The sequence below is a fragment of the Lissotriton helveticus genome, chromosome 4_1 (assembly GCF_964261635.1).
Source record: "Lissotriton helveticus chromosome 4_1, aLisHel1.1, whole genome shotgun sequence".
NCBI classification, from domain to species: domain Eukaryota; kingdom Metazoa; phylum Chordata; class Amphibia; order Caudata; family Salamandridae; genus Lissotriton; species Lissotriton helveticus.
The window spans coordinates 706,552,279-706,572,465 of record NC_136063.1 but is presented as its reverse complement, the minus strand read 5'-3'; the positions used below and the strand labels follow the sequence as shown (position 1 = coordinate 706,572,465).

General features: G+C 43.5%; 1 protein-coding gene across 3 annotated transcripts in view; it reads left to right on the top strand.

Annotated features, from left to right (window-relative positions):
- The window catches only part of SPIDR (scaffold protein involved in DNA repair), a 2,204,159-nt gene that overhangs the window by 1,104,457 nt on the left and 1,079,515 nt on the right, over nt 1-20,187 (top strand). For all 3 annotated transcript variants that reach the window (XM_078687327.1, XM_078687328.1, XM_078687326.1), the window contains exon 10: nt 18,203-18,459. In XM_078687327.1, the coding sequence (XP_078543453.1) occupies nt 18,203-18,459 (257 nt within the window). The remainder of the gene's footprint in view (nt 1-18,202; nt 18,460-20,187) is intronic.

The following is a 20,187-nucleotide window of genomic DNA, read 5'->3' as shown; positions in this document are numbered from 1 at the left end:
CATTTTTTGGCAATTTGAATAATATGAAATAATAAACACAAGGAGATGATGAATGGCGCGCTGAAACTTTTCAGACACTCACCCCTAGTCACAGATCTGGGTTGAATCCATCATCGTTCTTTAGCTCACTTTGCCACCCCAGTTCAGATCCAGCCATATGCAAATCAGTCCTGACCCTGTTCCTCATGGGAACAGTCCAGCCCGAACTGCATAGCCAGGTCTTTCCTGGACCTGAAACAAGCATACTGGGACCGGTTTTGGGGTAACACCCCTCATCAACCAGGCTACCTTAAATCCAGTGGCAAAGTGAGCAAGGGACACACTTCTGGGCATACCCTGCCAACCTAGTGCAAACACAAGGAGATGATGGACGGAGCGCTGAAACTTTTCAGACACTCGCCCCCAGTCACAGATCTAGATTGAATCCATCAGCGTTCTTTAGCTCACTTTGCAACCCAAGTTCAGACTCAGCCATATGCAAATCAGTCTTTACCCTGTTCCTCATGGGAACAGTCCAAAACCAACTGATGTTGTTGCCTTGGTCAGTGTTCCAAGGTAAAGTAACACACCTCCCCAGATCATCAGGACAGGCGGTGAGTGGATCATCAGAATTTTTCCAATTGCCACTTGTGAGAATTTCCGTTTTGGAAGTATTCAATTTGCGATGGCTCCATGTCATCCACTGATCAACAGCTCTGAAGCAATTGAAAATGTGTGAGTTTCCAATGTCTTTGGGACTTTCCAGTTTAAGGTATAGTCACTATGGTTAAGGTTCCACAGAACCTGAAGATTCTTTTGAGGCAGGAGAAGCTTTTTTGTTACAGTAGAATGTCCCAGTAGTCACATTTAGGAGTGATTAGAGATTAAATGAATGTTAAATAGAATACTCTTGATGGATGCCAGAGGAACCTACAGAGCTGATGTGACCTTTAAATGAAAGGCAGATTTCTAGAACGACCTTCAGGCCTTTCACTTCTGTTTTTTATCACTGTTGTTGAGGGTCATGTAGTTTGACCGCACAAAGTAGAGGTTGAAGAGAACCATGGGCAAGTATGAGGTTGGAATAAGGACCTGATAAATTCAGTCAGGGGAGGTTGTCCTCTATCCATGAGGAATGACAGTGATAGTTGAGTAAATGTGATGCCTGAGAGGCCAGTGCGTTGTCGAGTGCCATCCTCATATATGTGAAAGCCATTTTGTTCAGAGGCAGTGAGAATATAACCAATGTAATTAGCAGTGCTAGTGAGATGGTGGAGCTCTGAAGACAGACATCTACTAAAGAACAGCAATGAGGATGGGAATGGGGTCTAGAGGCCTTAAGCACATTTCTTTGCAGTGGAGAAGGCTCCTTTGGATGTGGTTGACAAGTGGGTCCATAATCCTCAGAAGGCGATCAATGATAATTATTATGACCGTTTACATGATATGGGAAGGTCCTATTCGAGGCAACTTCATCAATATTGTTAATATTTTTACGATAGTAAATGAGGGTAAGGGAGATGCATCAGTCCTCGTTTTTCTCAGTCGTTGGCTTTCATTGCTGTTTCAAAAAAATGAGGCTGTTCCCCAGTGCCCATTAGAATGTTGATATTATGAGAACAACAACGGTCCCATGCAACAACAATCAAGTTTGTCGATAAATACAGACACAATTGAATCTGTATTGAAGTGACGTGTCCAGCCGGACAGTGGTCAAAATATTTTAATGGTTTCAGCAAGATAAATAGAGAATATCCTTCGACAGTCTCACGTCGTGGAGTACAAGCCTGTACCTCATTTAAACACAACCACTTTAGTACATTCAAAGTGAACAGAAAGGGCTTTTAGGCAAAAAAGCTGAGTTGTTCTTTAAATCACAATATGAACAAATATTTTCAAAATGCGCCATTACAACAACATAGTACACAATATACACACTGTATAAGGCACACAATTTGGTCGACGGCGTTTCGATGCCACTTTTAAATCAAAGGGATCATCATCAGGACATTTGAATAAGTGCCTAATAAATTCAAGCCTCTAGAACCTAAAAGGAATTTGGAGAAAGAAAGCTTTAGGACTAGGTGAACATTGTAGATATAACAACGTGACGTTGGGTGCAGGGGTGTCAACTGTACGGAGTCACAGGCATGCTCCAGTTACGAGCTCACAGTGCACGCAGGGCAGGGGAGAGACATGGAGAGGATCGACAAGTAATTGTGACTATATGTGAATCACTTACGTGATTACGAAACAGTGGATAAAAAGTGAGTTCCCAGTGAACAGGGAACTAACGTGAATTTAGCCTATCAGGTACAAATACCGAATGACAATATTTTGTAGTCCGCAGTGGTCGGGACAATTTTAAAAGATCGAAACAATTTAAAAATCAGTGCCCAGTGAGCGGGACACTAACGGGAAGTCCGAGGTGGTAACCGAGTGAGGGTTTTAAATACGGCGCAGTGGGAAGAAAAAAAGAAAGAAAGCGGCGCAGTGAAATAAAAGGCTCACCAGCCATAATCCAGGGCAGGGGGTCACGGTAGTGAGGTAGTGAGGTCGCCGAAATCGGGACTGGTTGGAAATGATTGCTGGGTGTACCTGGGAGGAGATAGGAAGGAAGGAATCGGGGTTAGGGGAAGTTCCTGGGTAAAAGACACGCGGCAACCAAGGCAGACGGGAGAAGGCTTACCGGATCAGTCGGTATCACGTCACACTCGACAAAGCGATCTGAAATGGGCTGGTAATGGGGCAGCAGCCAGGCGCTCTCTTATTGGTCTGGGGAGACGCTGGGGAAAGTGAAGAGGACTCAAGGACCCAGTGCATGCTTGGGAATATGGCGGCCATATTGGAAGGGGAAAGTGAACCAAGAGTTGGAGGGTGAAGATGACAATAGTGCTCGTGAGTGACATTGCAGTGAATCAGGATCATCAACCTAAGATTTACAGTTAATATCCACTATGGTACATTACATTTATGGTTACAGGCTGAGTGAACAAGCAGCGCAGTCATGGGTCTGACCAGATTGGTCCAATCTTCCTGAAGGTTAAGTCCGGTGTTCAAACTGTCCGTTCTCAGTATCCACTTTAGTTCCTCTTTGTTGAGTAGTCTGTTAAGGTCACCTCCTCTGGGTGGAAGTATGACCTGATTGATCACTGTCCAGCGGACATCATTCTCATTGTGCCCTTTCTCAGTGAAATGTTCAACAAGTGGAGCATTTGCTGTTTTACACCGGATCCGGCTGCGGTGTTGTGAAATGCGTAGTTTTATTTTCTGTGTTGTCTGCCCCACGTAGATCTTATTACAAGGGCAGAGGATAGCGTGGATCACATTACAGCTATTACAGTTTGTAAATGTACCATGCTCATTTTTTACATTCTCAAAGACAAATTCCTTACCCTCAATACAAGATACACATACAATACACGAGCCACATTTGTGATGACCCTTCATAGGAGGGAGGTCCCAGTGGTCAATCAGAGTTATATTCGGAGTTGTTATTGCGGGCAAGGCCGCCCTAACGAGTTGGTCCCTCAAACTTGTATTTTTCTTGAACGCAAACAATGGTGTTTCTAGTTCCAATGTACCTGCATTGAGGATATGCCAGTTCTTTTTAATTGATTTACGAACCTTGTTAGAAATAGGAGAAAAGGTGGTGACACATACAAGTTTTTCAGTGTTTTTTTTAGGTTTGGGTTCTAACAATGTCTCGCGAGGGCAGTACCATGCCCTCTTCATTGCATTTTTCACCAAGCGGCGCGGGTAGCCTCTATGCTGTAACCTCTCAGACAAAGTGTTTGCCTCCATAAAGTAGTCAACTTTCTGGAAGCAATTCCTTCTTAGTCTAAGAAATTGGGAATAGGGCAAACTGTCCTTAAGTGCCCTGGGATGACAGCTATGATAGCTGAGTAAGGTATTCCTTTCCGTGGGTTTACGAAAAAGGGAGGTGAACAAAACGCCATCTTTATGTTGAATGCATAGGTCCAGGAAGGATATATTGATTTTGCTATAGGACAGAGTAAAGGTGAGACCACTGCAGTTGTTATTCAGCCAGTGTAGAAAGGAATCAAGATTCTCAACTGGGCCTTCCCAAATCAGAAAAATATCATCAATATAGCGTTTCCATTTTGAAATGCCTAGATGAAAGGGGTTGCTGGGCAGAAGTATGGTGTTACACTCTAGCCAATCCATGTAAAGGATTGCCAGGGTGGGGGCAAAAATAGCCCCCATGGAGGTCCCTCTCACCTGCTGGTAGTATTGGGAGTCAAAAGCAAAGAAATTTCGAGTCAGGCAGATTTCAAGTAGTTGGATGATGAACAAAGTGGGCACTATGTGGGGACGCGTTCTCTTGTTCAATATGTTTTCCATGACCAACAGTGACTCTCGCTGTGGAATATTAGTGTAGAGAGACTCTATGTCCATTGTACATAGAGTCTCTCTAGATGGGTCAAAAGGGTGATTTTCAATTAAATTAATCATAAACATGCTGTTCCGAATGAAACAACATGTTTCATGTACGAAATCTCTAAGGAAGAAATTTGCAAAGTGGCCTAGTGGTTTCAATATAGAGCCACAACCCGATACAATGGGTCGACCTGGTGGACAGTCAAGCCTTTTGTGAATTTTTGGTAGGTTGTAAATCACCGGCATTCTGGGATTTGTCACATTAAGGAAGTCCAGTTCGTGTTTGCTTAAAAAACCAGTGTCAAATGCCTCTTGGGTGATTTGTCTAATCAGTTTTTGTAATTCTCTGGTGGGGTTAGTCGGTAATCGACAATAGTGATCTGTGTTAGCTGGCGTAGAATTTCAGTTTTGTAGTCGTTCGTACCTTGCAGGACAATGCCGCCACCCTTGTCTGCTGGTTTTATGACAAGTTGGTTGTTGTCACGAAGGGTCGTAATAGCCACCTTTTCATTTAATGAGATGTTGTACGGGATAAATACGTGGGATTTATCCAGTTCAGTAATCTCTTTAAGGATTACTTTTTCAAATGTAAGTATTTCCTTCGGTATCATATAAGAGGACCGGTAAAAGGTGGATGGGGGTCTGAATGGAGTTGCAGCTACCTTTGGTTGAGGTGGTTTAAGATCAAAGAAGGCACGGAGTCTAATCTTTCTGAAAAAACCCAGCAGTTCGGATTGAAGATCCAAAAAATTTGGGTAGGTGGACGGGACAAAGGATAATCCTTTACTTAGAATGGAAATCTCTGCACTAGAAAGGACATGGTCAGAGAGATTAAACAAAGGGATGGTCATGTTTGCAGTATTTGTTACCACTGGTAGAATTTCTAACGGGTCTGTCTCTCGCCTGGAGGGTTGTACCATCTTGGTTGGCGTTTTACTCTGCCCCTTTTCCCTTGGTCGGTATTGCCTCTCCCTAAAAAATGGGGGTTCTGATTATGTGTTGAGGAGCTAGCACCCTCTCCCGGGTCAGAGCTATCAGAAGAGTCGGCAGAGGAGTCTGTGAAGCCGACAACAGTATTTCTTCTGTTGAAACGGCCCCACGGTCTTGGGTTTTGCGGGGTTTGATTAAAGTTACGATTTGTGTAGAAATCCTTGTGGAGATACGGGTATGCCCGTTCAACTGTAAAGGATTTGATATCTTTTTTTACTTTATTGGATTTTTTGTTCTGCTCAATGCGGTGGAATTCCAGTACAGTTTTCTCTACTTTGTCAAGTAGTTTCTTTGCATCAGGAACAGTATTGTTATCATTAATTTGTTTCTCAATGTCCTTAATAAGTTCATCTAATTTCTTTAGTTCCTTGGTTGCTGTTTCAATCCCAAGGACTAACCAGTGGCGGGAGCAAGTAGTACCAATCTGACTAAACCCGGTTACATATTTAGGGTTATCTGTGAATACCCCTGGAACATTCCTTACTTGAAGGCCAAGAGGTATGGTATTGGATCTAAGATAATCAGTAAGCATTAGTATCATCAGTTCCAAGCGGACGTATTTCTTTTTTTGTTTTTCTAGATCCTCTGAAGGATTGGGGCCAGTTGTAGGGGTATTGGAGTCCGAGTCCGTAAATAATGAGGGACCTTCACAAATCTTTTTTATGTACTCGATGGAATATAGTGGAGCTTGATCAGACATATCAGTTGGATGATCAGGGAAGTGTGGGAGTGGAAGATAGTACACGAAGTGAAAGTGGAAAAAAGGGGACGGAAAGTAAACCACTCGAGAAAGTTGAGGCTTTGCGACTGGAACCGCAAGTTAGGTGTGGAAGTACCTTGCCTTTTGTAGTTTGGCTGTTACACCGATCTATATTCATCCCTCATTTCATTGGTGGCGCTCTTTAACAAAATTAGTCTTGCCTTCACACAGACCCTTTTAAAGGCAGCCATTATGACCACTGCATTACCGGACTGAAATAAGTCATCACGTTATAGAAATATTTTGCATGGGATCCTTTGTGCAAGGATGTGTAAACAGATGGCAGCAAAAAAGAGACACATAGAAAGAAAAATAAAACTGTGTTAAGTTTGCTTTTTCATCACATTTTTGCAAAATATCAATAGGAAATTGCTGCATCTTGTATGGTGCTACATAGTTGTAATGTGTTGTGCATATGAGGGAGTGTTTTGTGTGATCTGCCTGACTCGGTCTATGATGCACTGATTGTTCCGAGTATTGTAATTGCATTTATATAGCGCTTACTACCCCTGACGAGGCATCAAAGCGCTTTTTCGGCGAGTAGCACGCTACTCCGGGACCCCTAGAGGATTAGTGTTGAATTAGTATAGTGAAACATATAAGTACATTTTAAGTGGTGGATAGGTTAGTCAGTTATTTGAATTTGGAATGATAGCAGAAGGATAGAGGAGGACAAAGGTTTGTATTTATATAGCGCTTGTTGACACACGCTATTCAGGAAGCCTACAAAGGATTAGTGGTGAATTAATATGGTGAAATATGAAGTAATTTCAGTGGTGGATATTAGTCAGTTACTTGGAGTGAGAAGGATAGCGGAGGGATAAAAAGAGAAGAAATATTTGCATTCATATAGCACTTGTTACCCCTGATGGGTGTTGAATCGCTTTTCTGGCGAGTAGCACGCCACTCTGGAACCCATAAAGGATTACTGTTGAAAATTAGTATAGTAAAAAAATATGAAGTAATTTGAGTAGTGGATATGTTATTCAGCTATTTGGGTAGTAAATTAGTATTGTTTAATATGGAATTTGAGAAGTGAACATGTTAGTCTGTTAATTTCGATTGAAAAGGATAGTGGAGGGATGAAAGAGTGAAAGATTTTTTTTTAGATTTTTTTATGTCTTAGCAATTGGAGGAGGCTTTTGGATAAGTAAGAAGGAGTTTTGGAGGAGAGGACTCCGCGGAAAGAGTTTAGAAAGGTTTGTTTTAGGGGATCTGTATAGTAAGAGGTGTCAGATGATGCAAGAAGGGGTAGAGTAGGAGAGAGTCTAGAAAGGGTTATTTTAGCAATCATAGTAGTGGTATGGGGTTTGGGATAAATGAGAGAGTGGATGTAGAGGATATATTGATAGATGTATAGGATGAGAGATAGGGTAGTGCATTGGAAGGAGTAGTAGAAGAAGTTTGAGATGAATCAGAATGTTGGGCTAGAATATATATTGAGCGAAGTATAGGCTGAGAAATAGGGTAGTGCATTGGAAATTCTAAATTAGAAGATAGTGATAAATATATAGATCCATAATTACATTGAAAGAATATAGATACATAAAGGAGGTAAGTATATGTAGATTAAAGATATTGATAGAGGCACAGGATGAGAAATAGGGTAGTGCATTGGATATGCTTTTTCAGGAGAAAAGTAACAGGCACACAGATCCAAGTACATGGAAAGTACATAGATGCACAATGGAAGTATGTAAATGCAGACCAAATATGATTTTTATTTATTTATTATTATTATTATTTTTTCTCTCAACAACATAATTATTTTACATGTTTATACAAAGTAATACACAAAGATAGGTACACATCTATAGTGGAAAAGAAAATGCTTGTATACAGAGGGATAGCTGTAAATTTCTGTTTGCGTATGGTGCTTATGTGGGGAAGAGCCAAATCTTGAATAGTTTTCTGAAGATAAGGTGGTTGTCAGTGGACCTTATGTTGGGGGGTAAAGAGTTCCATAGTTTGGCTGCTTGAACAGAGAAGGATGTGCCACCCATGTTTTTTTTCTTGTATGGTGGGATTTTGATGCGAGATGCTCCTTTAGAGGGGAGGTTCCTTTGTTGAATGTGTTTGGTGATTTTATTCCTGATGAAGAGTGGTCCCATTCCATGTATTGCTTTGTGGGTGATACAAAGTCGCTTGAACGTGGATCTTCTGGCAACAAGTAACCAATGCAGGGCTTTCAAGGCAGGGGAGATAAGGTCTCACGGTTTGATATGCAAGAGTAGTCTGGCAGCCGAGTTCTGAATCCATCGTAGTCTTTTCATGGTCGTTAAAGGTGATCCGTGGTAGAGGCTATTGGCGTAATCGAGTTTGGACAGAACAAGGGAGATGGTAGCTTGGACCTTGTGTGGAAATCCCAAATGAGGGAAAATTTGTCGCAGCGTTTTTATAGTAGCAAAGCTTGATCTTGGTAGTTTATCCACTTGGGCATTCATCGACAGCTTGGAGTCCATGGTCATTCCGAGGTTTCTTACTTCCTTCGATACTTTAGGCAGTGATCCCATTTCATCAGGCCATGTGGCAAGCGGGTTGTAATGCTTCCAATCGCCACAGGTGAATATTTCAGTTTTTGAAGCATTCAATTTGAGATGGCTCCAGGTTATCCACTGATCCACGGCTCTGAGACAGCTGAAAATTGGTGATTTTCCAATGTCTTTGGAGCATTCCAGTTGAAGGAGTATTTGCGTGTCATCTGCATAGTTATAGCACGTGAGGTGAAATTTATTGATCAGTACTGGTAATGACTTCATGTAGATGTTGAAAAGCATGGGCGAGATGATAGAACCTTGGGGACCCCTGCTTTTGTGGAGTATGGTTTGGACGAGAAAGGTGGGGTATGGATGACATTAGTTCAGTTTCGAAGGTAGGACGCTATCTAGTCTAAAGCAGTTCCCTCTATGCAGGCTTCATAGAGTCTTTGTTTCAGAGTGTCATGGTCAACCGTGTCAAAGGCAGCTGAGAAGTCCAAGAGGAAGAAGACCCCCGTGCAGCTGCTAACAACAGAACGACAACAACTGACTTGGCCCCAGCCCTACTGGCCTGTCGATCCTGGAACCTGCTCCTGCCTAAATCCCGGAGACTCCTGCGGACAGCAACCTTGGGACACCCAGAGGACCTGCCTGCCTTGACCCTCTTAAAGACTGGGACTCCCATCAGCAGAGGCTCTGCTGCAACAACCCCCATGGTGCCAGCCAGGAAGCTCCGGACCAGCCCACTCTGCACCCGCCGAGCCTGGCTCGTGCCCGAGTGATCCGAGACCCCCGGCAACTGGGACCCGAAGTCCAGTGCCCAAAGACCCTCCTCGACGAACCAGATGACGCCTGCAGACTCAGAACCAAGGCCACCCCAACCATGACCAGCTTTTCCGACACCCAAAGACACCCCTGCACCTACACCTACAGCCCCCTGTGCCTTCCTTTGGGGTACCTACTTGTGCTCCAAGATCCCAACTTACCTCTCGAAGTGCTGGTCGCCCCTGGAGAGTCTCCGTTCCCGAGCCTGCAGCCTTTGTTCCCTCTTTATCTTCCCCATTGGATAACTTTGAGCGCCCGACGCCTCAAAAGCACCCTGCACCCAGCCGCCCGAGTACCGCTGGCTGTGCCACCTTTGCCCTATCCTGCTTCCCCCTTTGCCCTGAGCAAGTGACCAGGAGCCCAGCTCCCACAGCCACGTGGCCTGCTAGCCAGCAGCCACCAACCGGAGGTCCCCTGTCCCTCGTGGATAACATTGGGTCTAACTACCTCTGCACCCGGCCGCCCCTGCGCCGCTGAGGGTGCACCAACTGTACCTACCTGACCTTGGGGGACCCCTGAGTCTATGCCCAGAACCATAAATTCACCAGACGAGTACTCACCTGGAAACCGGTAACTCACTTACCTGCCATTGGATAACATTGACTGGTTTGACTCGAAAAATCTTCTAAGTGAGAAGTTTTGGAAACTTAAAATATTCATATAAAATCAACCGAACTCCGAATTCCGAAGTACTCACCTGTGATCAGGAGAGAAGCTAGTACTGTACCGTGTAGCCCAGGACCTGGCTTGGTATATTGGGCGTAGCATATGTGGAGTTAACTGGTGGCTACAGACACGTTGGAACTCAATTGTTGTCCTAAACCTTTGAATTTGACCCGGTCGACACCCGGCGGGGCGAGGCAAGATGGCGGCGGCTCCCTAGACCGCTGTGAGACACCTTCTGCCCAGTGCCTGGGAAAAACGAAAGGGGCTATCTTCTTTTTTATGAGAATGACACGAGAATGACCTATATCCGCGCTGGTTGCAGAAAGATATAATTGAATGAACTGATATATTCAGGAGGAAAAGAGTAATATGCGTGGAGCTTACCTGGCATCTGATTCCTCTTCTACAGCAGACCGGCCTCGTCCATCTCATCCATCTCTGCACCTGGTGGCCTCGGTGCTCGGTTACGCGCTGCTAAGGCTTCTCTCCTGGCACCGTCTTCCAAATGCTCCGAGCGCTCTGAGCGAAGACAGAGAGGCGCAGAGAAGTACAGAGAACCCCTCCATCCGGACCGGCGCCTGTAACCCTGCAAAGATGGCACCAAAGAATGCCGCTTCGGGTACTGCTGCCTCCAAAGCCCGCGCAGCTAAACAGGCTATCCGGGAACAGAAGCTTGCGGCAAGGCGCGCCTGTGGTTCTTTGTCGGAGGAAGGAGCCTGCCCTGAACAACAACCGCACAAGAGAGAGCGAGGTCAGTCCAAGTCCAAGGTTGCAAAGACTCCCGTTACACCGGGGCCCGGGCCAGGGCCGTCTGTGGTGGACCTGTTGCGAAAACTACCCGCCGGAGCAGCTGTCTCTACCTCCTCTGTTCACCACGCAAAGAGCGGGACGGTGATTGCTGCCGCTCCCGAAGTTCCCGCCGGCCCTGATTCGCTGCTCTCTCCCCAGGCAGTGTTTGCTCTGGAGCCCGGTACAGTGGTTCCCATTGAAGTCCCTGAGGCTTCACAACGCTCAAACCCGGCGGAGGCAGCAGAGGCCAGAAAACCGGCAGATCCGACCCCTTCTGAAGCGACTGAGGCTGAAGAGATTGAAGAGGCAGATACCGCCGCAGATACCGCCGCACAGCGACAATTAGATACACAGGCCCAAATGGATGGGGGGCCTGGCATAGAGGCAATGCCACCAATATCATCTAAATCCACAATGCAAACAGCACCTACATCAGTAGAACCATCAGTAGAACCAGTATCTTCTCAGCGAGGGTTGGCACCGATCCATAAGGAGGTAAGGCCTGCATCCACACCAGTATCTCAACCAACACAGGCTACGCACACCCTCCACAGTGATCTTCCTTCTGTTTCTTCTGTTTCCTCTGACAAGCCTGTCGAGCCTAACTCTCATGAATCAGTCCCAGTTCTAGTGCATTCCCTAGCATGCACAACCCCTCTCGAGACAGTTACGTCCAGCTTGGGTAAGGAGACTACCATCGCTCGGCAGCATTTAAATGATGGGCAGTGTGCAACTGACCTCAAATTGGGGTCAGGCTTAGCGTCAGATACAGACAAGGAACCATCAGAGTTTTTTACTATCTCTGAAGGTGCGGAGGAGTCTATACTGCTTCAGGACCAAGACATCGACTCAGACTCCTACTCTCTCTCTGATCCCCATTCTGACTCAGAAATCTGTACAAACACGGATGCAAGCTCACAAGATAGTGATCCGGACGTAGTTATGGGCAGACACAGGAGGCACACAGTTCTAAAAAAGAAAAAAGGCCACCTTGGTGCTAGTGGTCACCCTAGGGCCCAATCTCCTCATACTAGCAAGCAGGATCCTCCTTCCAGACCTCATAGCGATAGTTCCCCTTTTTTTGACCAGCAAAATGCCACCTTGACATCTGTCATGGACACAGTGCTTCAGGCAATTGCCTCCCATAGGGAGCAGACGTCAAAAGATGGGCGCAGGGCTCAACAAGCACTTCATAAAGTCCAGGGAGTTGTACGCAAACTCTCTAAATCAGTGGCTGCATCAAATGTAAGAATGACCGACATGGAGGACCGCATAGTGGTAAATGAGGCTGAGGCCACTGCTGTAAAGGAACAAGTAGATGCTCATGATGCTGAATTAAAAGACGTCAGGTGGAAACTGGAGGAAATGGAAAATCGCATGCGACGCAACAACCTCCGAGTACTTGGTGTTCCGGAAAAAATCGAGGGCGAAAATGTGCGTATGTTTGTAATCCAGCTCCTCAAGGATACGCTCCCTGAACTCTCCACCTGGAACTGGGAGCTAGAGGTGCAGCGCGCCCACAGAACCCCATTTACTTTAAGGGCCACAAAGGAACAATCTAAATATCCAAGGGCTATCTTAGTGTACTTTGGAAATTTCCTCCTCCGCCAAGCTATTGCCGAGAAAGCAAGACCGGATGCTCATCGGACAAGAGGTGAAATCTCCTATTTTGTTAGACCCGACTTCTGCCACACCACGGTGGAGAGGAGGTGGCGGCTTCGTCAACTGATTAAGCCTTTCCTGGAGAAAAAGGCCCAGGTGTACCTAAATAACCCGGCAACTCTGAAAGTCATCTATAAGGGCCACGCTAAGTTTTTCACTTCAGAAATCAAAGCAAAAGACTTTCTTGACAGCATGAACTAGAGATGTATTTTTTCATTATAACGTTGGGCCTTACTGTCTTAAAAAGAGGGTGGGACTAGAGGAAACTAGAGGGAGCAAAAGGGAAACAGCACACCTAGTCAAGGCTTTGAATTCGATAACGTCTTTGTGAGATAGCCACCAATTAGTTACTAAATATTCTAAAAAAAAAAAAAGAAAAAGAAGAGAAAGGTGGGGAAAAAGAAAAAGAAAGGAAATCCCTAGGGTGCTTGCATTTGGGCTAACTAAGTCCTATCTAATTCCTCTAACTAAACGATAACCAAAAATATATATTAGAACTGAGGTTTTTCCATACTCTCCAGACAGGATGTTTTTCAGCTTTCTATAATGGGTCACACTGTTTGCTCTTTAAGTTCTCTGGCTTTATCTTACTCACTACTGCTTCTTTTTTTTTTTCTCTCTCTTTCTCTCCTCTTTTCTTATTTTATTCTCATCATGTATTTTTTCCTATCTTATGCCCTCTAAAAGGACATTATAAGATATAAGTTTATATGGGTGGCATTGGGTAGCGATGTCTCTCCATCATAACAGACTCTAGTTAGAGTCTAAATGCCTCACTGGGGGAGAGGCGGGGGGGGTGGGGGAGGGCAGTCAAGGGGTGGGAGGGGGAAAGGGGGTGGGGGAAAATGCAAAAAAATGTACAAATTCATTTGTAAATTCATTCGCAAAGTAAAGTATATGCAAATATTATTTGTGGATTACAACAAATATGGCAGAGAAACAAGAGACATTATAATTATAATTTTTGATGCTAGTTACAGCTCATTTGGTCGATATATGAAAACCAGGTTGAACGTATCTTTTTTTAGATGGGGAGAGTGAGTCTATGTTCATGGAACGTGGCAGGCTTAAACGATAGAAGTAAAAGGGCTCAACTATTCCAACTAACACGCCAGAATCCAACAGACATACTTTGCCTGCAAGAAACTCATATTGTAACTGCTGATAGGGAATTACTTAAATTACCTGGATATAATCTGTTGGTAGCCACAACCCAATCCTCTAAAACTAGAGGGATAGCTATTCTAGCTAAACCTATTATGGGCCCCCCGACTCGCAGATTAGCGGATAAGAATGGCAGATGGGCGATAGCTCAACTAAAATGCGGTCTCACAATATGCGCAATCTATGGCTCAAATATGGATGATCCCATCATCTTCCAAGAGTTAGAGATAGAACTGGCCTCCTGGACAGGCTCCTTAATTTTTTGTGGGGATTTCAACATAGACACAGGCGTACTCATCAATAACAGTTTCACTTTGAATTATAAAGGACGCAAACCAAAGGTATTTAGTGCACTTAGGCAATTAATGGAAACCCATAACTTACTAGATATGTGGGTTCAGTCAGGCAAAAAGACGGACGGTCACACATTCTTTTCTTACCCCCACAATATATATTCTCGGATCGACTACATCATGTCATCGTTAGAGGGCTTGGTAATGATTGATATGATCAAGGCCCCTAAAACAATTTCGGACCACAATGCGCTCACCCTTATCTTTGATCTCCCCGAATTGGTTAAACCAAAGTTTAATTGGACCTTTGACAGAAGACTCTTGATTAATCAGGAATTCATAACACATATGAAAAATTGGGCACAGGGTTTTTTCGACTGTAACCGCTTTAGCGCGTCACGAGTAACGGTCTGGGACTGTTTTAAAGCGGCAATAAGGGGAGAAACTATCTCATTTGTCGCCAATAAAAAGAAGCGGGAAGACAATATCAATACACAGCTCATGGTGGAACTTTCTGATCTTGAGACACTCCATGCCACTCAGATAGGCCAGGGGGTCTCAACATCTGAAACCTCTAAAAAAATACTGATATTAAAAAATGAAATTAATAACACCTTGATCCAAAAAGCAGCCGAAACCTATCAAGCAAACAAAAATAAGCTATATGAATCAGGGGAGAATGTAGGCAAACACCTAGCACTACGAACACGCCAAAAACAATCACAAGGCAATATACAGATGATTGAATATGAAGCCAAGGAATATACATCCAAGCAGGATATCCTAAACATATTTCAAAAATATTATAAGAAATTGTATCATAGCGATCTGACAAATTCGGACTCGGACATCACGTCATTTCTGAACAACTGGCTCCCAGACCAAGACATAAATACTAGGATAGATGACAGGATTAAAATAATACTCGAGAGAGAAATTACCTATTCTGAGGTAGAGATTGCCTTATCCGAACTCTCCAATGGTAAGGCGGCAGGCCCCGACAAAATTCCCCTAGAACTGTATAAAATCCTAGGTAAACAAATAATCCCGTTATTGTTAGATCTCTTTCTCGGAGTGCAGTATCACTCTGCTCCACCAGAATCCTGGAAATTAACGAATATTATAATTTTTCACAAAAAAGGTAAACCATCTCAGCTTCCCTCATCCTACAGACCGATATCCCTGATAAACTCTGATTCAAAGCTCTACTCTAAAATACTAGCCAACCGACTCAACGGGGTTATCAAACATCTCGTATCCCCCTGGCAGCACGGATTCATACCCGGAAAGGGCACTACAGATCATACCCGGAGAGCCACTACCCTTTTTGATATCATGGGAACCACGGGGGGCGAGATGGCGATGATTCTCCTCGATGCCGAAAAGGCTTTTGATCGAGTAGCATGGCAGTTTCTCTGGAACATATTAGAACGAAAAAATTTTGGATACAAATTCATCAGAGCCATCAAAGCCTTATATATCGATCCTAGCGCAAAAATCTCTATATGTGGCAATGAGTCAGAGCTTATCAGGGTACATAGAGGTACAAGACAGGGATGCCCGTGCTCCCCGATTCAGTTCGCACTATACATAGACCCCCTTATTCAGAAATTACTTTTGACCCCTCTAATACAGCCTATTAAAATAGGGCCATACTCCACCAAAGTCATGGCATATGCGGATGACATTGCCGTTGTAACTAACAACCCCACGGTGGCAATCCTGGAAATCGAATCAATTACCCAGGCTTTTGGCACATATTCAGGATATTCGTTAAATAGAGACAAAACCATGGTGTTAGCCACTGATAATATCCATTATGAAAGTGCTCTCAAAGTTGAAGAAGCTACATACTTAGGCATACGTCTTACTACTAAAGTGGAGAAAATTATCCATCTGAACTACACTCCCCTCACTGATAAAATTAAAATAGACCTCAAAAGAATAGACAACCTACATCTATCTATAATTGGAAGGGCTAACTATATTAAAATGAATATCTTCCCGAGGGTCCTCTACCTTTTCAGAGCGATCCCGTTGCTAGCTGGAGATAACTTCATTAAGACCATTGAGTCTGCTATTTCTAAATTTATATGGAGCTACGGAAAGATAAGAAGATCCCTCCGCTTAATGTCGCTTCCACTGGATAGAGGGGGACTAGCTATCCCCAATCTAAAATTATACCTCTGGGCAACACTGATGCAATCTATGGATCCCCTGCTTACGGACAAAAAAACTAATACCTATACGCCCCCAGACCTATATATTCCATCGATCTATGAACTTAGTCTCGGTGATAAGTGTAAAGGGCTTTTTTTAAGACAGGTAGAGCCTTCATACTATAAAAAAATCAAATTGAAGACAGTCTTAGACGCATGGGTGGGTTGGAAAGCAATCTCTAAATACCTATCAATTCCTAAATTTTCAAGATATACTCCTCTTTGGCATAGTAAGGTCATCCCCCCATCCCTTAATGATGCTACCTCGCAGAGGTGGGAACATTTAGGTATCAATACAGTTGGCGACGTATTAGGACATAGTATCCCTATATCTTTTGAATATCTTCAAGAAAAATATAGTGTCCCAGCGCAAGATTTTCTTAAATATTTTCAAATACTGTCATGTATCCGCAATGCTTTCCCAATAATAATACGAGACAGACTCCCACTTCTTGAAGCTATTGGTAAGAAAACGACAAGAATAGGGACTCTATATCAGATTCTTATGGGTAATCTCCTCGATGATATCGAAAAAACAGAACAATCTTGGGCGGTAAAACTGGCAAATCCTAATGTTGATATCGATCTTTCACTAGCGCTATCTGCAAAATACTTTATAGCCTCAAATTTAAGAGCACAATATTACAAAACAGTATACAACCTATACTATACACCCGCAAAATTATTTGGTTGGGGTCTTCGGGCCGACGACAACTGCCCAAGATGCAAACAGCCACTGGCCAATCTACTTCACATGTTCTCAGAATGTTCGGAGTTGAGGCGGTTAAAGACCATGATGTTGGAGTTCTGGGCTCAGGTCTTTGGACGCCAGATAAAGGACTCACTAACTCTCTGTATACTAGGCCACGATGACTCACTGGGTCATAAGAAAGAGGAGCAAGCGGTAGTTTTTCTGGGGTATGCTGTACTTCGTATCATTTTGGCAGCTCGCTGGAAAGACGTAGACCCCCCTACTTTTCATATGTGGCTTAGTCGCTTTCTTGCAATCTATAAACAAGAAATCGCAATATATGCTACTAGGGGGAGAAAAATGAAAGTAATAGGAGCACAGATTTGGGACCCGATTACAAGATGGTACACAAATGAGGTTCGCCAATTAGGTTCTGCTGATGATTAATGGACATCTCCTCTGTTTCTCAGATTCCTGATCGCTTAATCTGCTTGTATTTTTCTGTTGTCATTTTTTTTTTTTTTATTTGTCATTTTTTCTCTCTTTCCTCTCTGCTGTTATTACCCCACTCGATATTGTATAAATTGTTCTGTTAATTAAGCTATGTGATCATCTGCTGTACCTATTTCTGTTTCTTTTTGAATCTTATGTATTAACTATGAATTTGTCAATAAAAAAAAAAAAAAAAGGAACTCAATTGTTGTGATATATATGATTATAGCAAAGAGGCCAAAGTTAGAATTTGCATGCAGAGTGCACTGTGCTTTGATCATTCCAAAGATGACACGGACATTGCCACTAACGTAATCTATCACAATGTCTTGCTAGTATGCACATAAAACAATTTATGGGCTCTGCGATACCTTTGCCATGCGTTTCTATAAGTCTGGCACTGTTTCTTCTTTCTTCTTCTAATGTTTGAATTTATAAACTACAATGAAAAGATTTGAACCAAAACATAATCTAGCACCCAGCAGAAATGACTTTTTCCAGAGAGAGGTCAACAACTGAATGGTCATTTGCATTGAGCTCCTTTTGATTTTATCCACATCAGGTTTGTGTCCACTTATCTATTTATGCATGTTTCTGCCCATCTGCACATGTGTGTGAGAGATATTCATCAAATATGGTAGAATGATGCACTGTAATCTAGCATGTTTGTAAAAAAGACCCCAGTCTTATTCTTTTTATAATACAACGTTGCTTACTTTGCACACACCGTTCACTTTGAAAAAAAAGGTTTTGTAGTCATATTGTAATTTTGATTAATGTTAATGTCTTGCCAGATTCCATGTTCGTATGTGTCCACTCCAAAGCCTGTTGCGACACCCAGAAGCCCATTGCCTTCAAGTCAAATGGTGAGCGACTCTCTACTGGAAGTGGTGGAAACCCAAGGAGCTGGAGGCTGGAGGCATGCGCATGTTCGAGTGGTGGTGCAGAGGATCTATTGTCTTCCTGCTAGAGAGAGGCCTGGGTGCCCACTTCAAGGAAACTCGACTGCCTCATCCCCGCCCGTCTTAAAAGCTGCACCCTCAAATCCGAGGTGAGTCTTGAGCACATCAATGATTGACATTTTGTGCAATGTCATAACATTTTGTGTAATGTCAGAGCATTAATTGCAGACTTGCAGAAATAGTTATTAGACTTCTCTTGAGTGTGGGGTGAAGTTGATGCAGACTAGTTGTCCTAGATGTGGTGGACATATTCGTTGGGAATAAACAACCTTGTCAAATAGTTGACAAGCACCGTTGCAAATGTAATGGCTTTGGTTATTAGGGTCTTGAGCACTGGGGCCCTTACCCCCGAATTCCCAATGCCCAGCTTTTCACAGGATTTTTGGAAGGAAAACAGATGGGGAGGTGGATGAAGAGCAGGAGTGTGGTCTAGGATAACCACCTATTTTCTGTTCCTGCTGCCACGCAGTGTTTCCTTTCACTTTACTGTCCTTCCAACACTGAGGTAACATTCTGAAATCACAAATTGTTTGTAGTCTGTTCCTATATCCCTTAGGGGATCCTGCAAGATGTGTCTGTGACCTGTGGAGATTATGAAACTGTAGTACTCTTGCACCTGTCTGAGCTGGAGCTGTCTTCCTTTACCTTAAAGGATGGAAGTTAATGTTGGAGCAGCATTCGTAATCCCAGGCGCAGGTGATGTGGTAAAGTCAGAGAAGGGGATCAGCTGCTGAGACATAAAGAAGAAACAAGAGGTCTCTTGCCATAGAGGAAAAAGTCAAACGGTGGAGCGACCAACTTAATACACCTGATATCCAGGATCATTGGTTCACATATAGAGGTTGTAAAATTGGTCATTTATATAATTGATTAAACATATCAACTGGAAATGGAAAGCTGGGAAGGGGTATTCAGGAAAAGAAATGGACAGAAGGAACATTCTACGATGTCTTTAGAAGAGGTATCGCTTGAAAGGGCAAGTTGATCTGCGTGCTTGGTGTGATTTAGAGGTGTGGCTTTTATCAAAACATCTACGGGATCAATCTGTGTCTGCGCGACATTCGAAGAGGACTGTTAAGCTCTGGAAGAATTCTTTTTCCTCTGAATCGTGGTGATAAGAGTGAGGGAGAAGACTCCACACTTGAACCCCAGCTCTTACAACCCCACCCCTCAACTCCTGGCCTAGGGCTTAATATGTTCCTTAATACATATATTTGAAATGCCCATTATTCTTTATTCAGCCCACAGACACGCCAGAGTGTTACTCATTAGTACATCTATCCTTTCAAATGTTGGAGATCTTTTCCAAAATTGCTTTGAGAAGGCCTCCTCGGTGAGAACAGATATCCTTAGCATAATACAGCTGCTGTGCTACACCAAAGTCCAGAAGAAGCCTTCAGGGTCTTTATCTTCATTACCTTATTTAGCGTTCGCCTTTTCATTTCTCGTATTGTAGTGGAGCAAACAAAACGCTGGTAGACTTGGAGTAGTTTGATATATACAGTGACACTAAGCAAAATGTAACCTACAGTACTGAAATATTTAGTAGGATCAAAAACCAATTTCCTTCCTGTACGCTTTGTTAGGTCTAGCCTTCACCTCAGGTTTAGCAGTCTCACCTGACTCTTTACTTTCCAAAATGTACCTACGTAATATTCATGGTTAGATGACCATTCACTGGTCTGTTGAATTGTCATTCAGATTTTACTTCCATGCACCTCAGCGTACAGCATTGGGCACTGCGTTAGACTGCCTCACCATTTGGCCCCTTTACTTTGATTGAGTGCACTAAACCTATGCACGTTATTCACATGCTG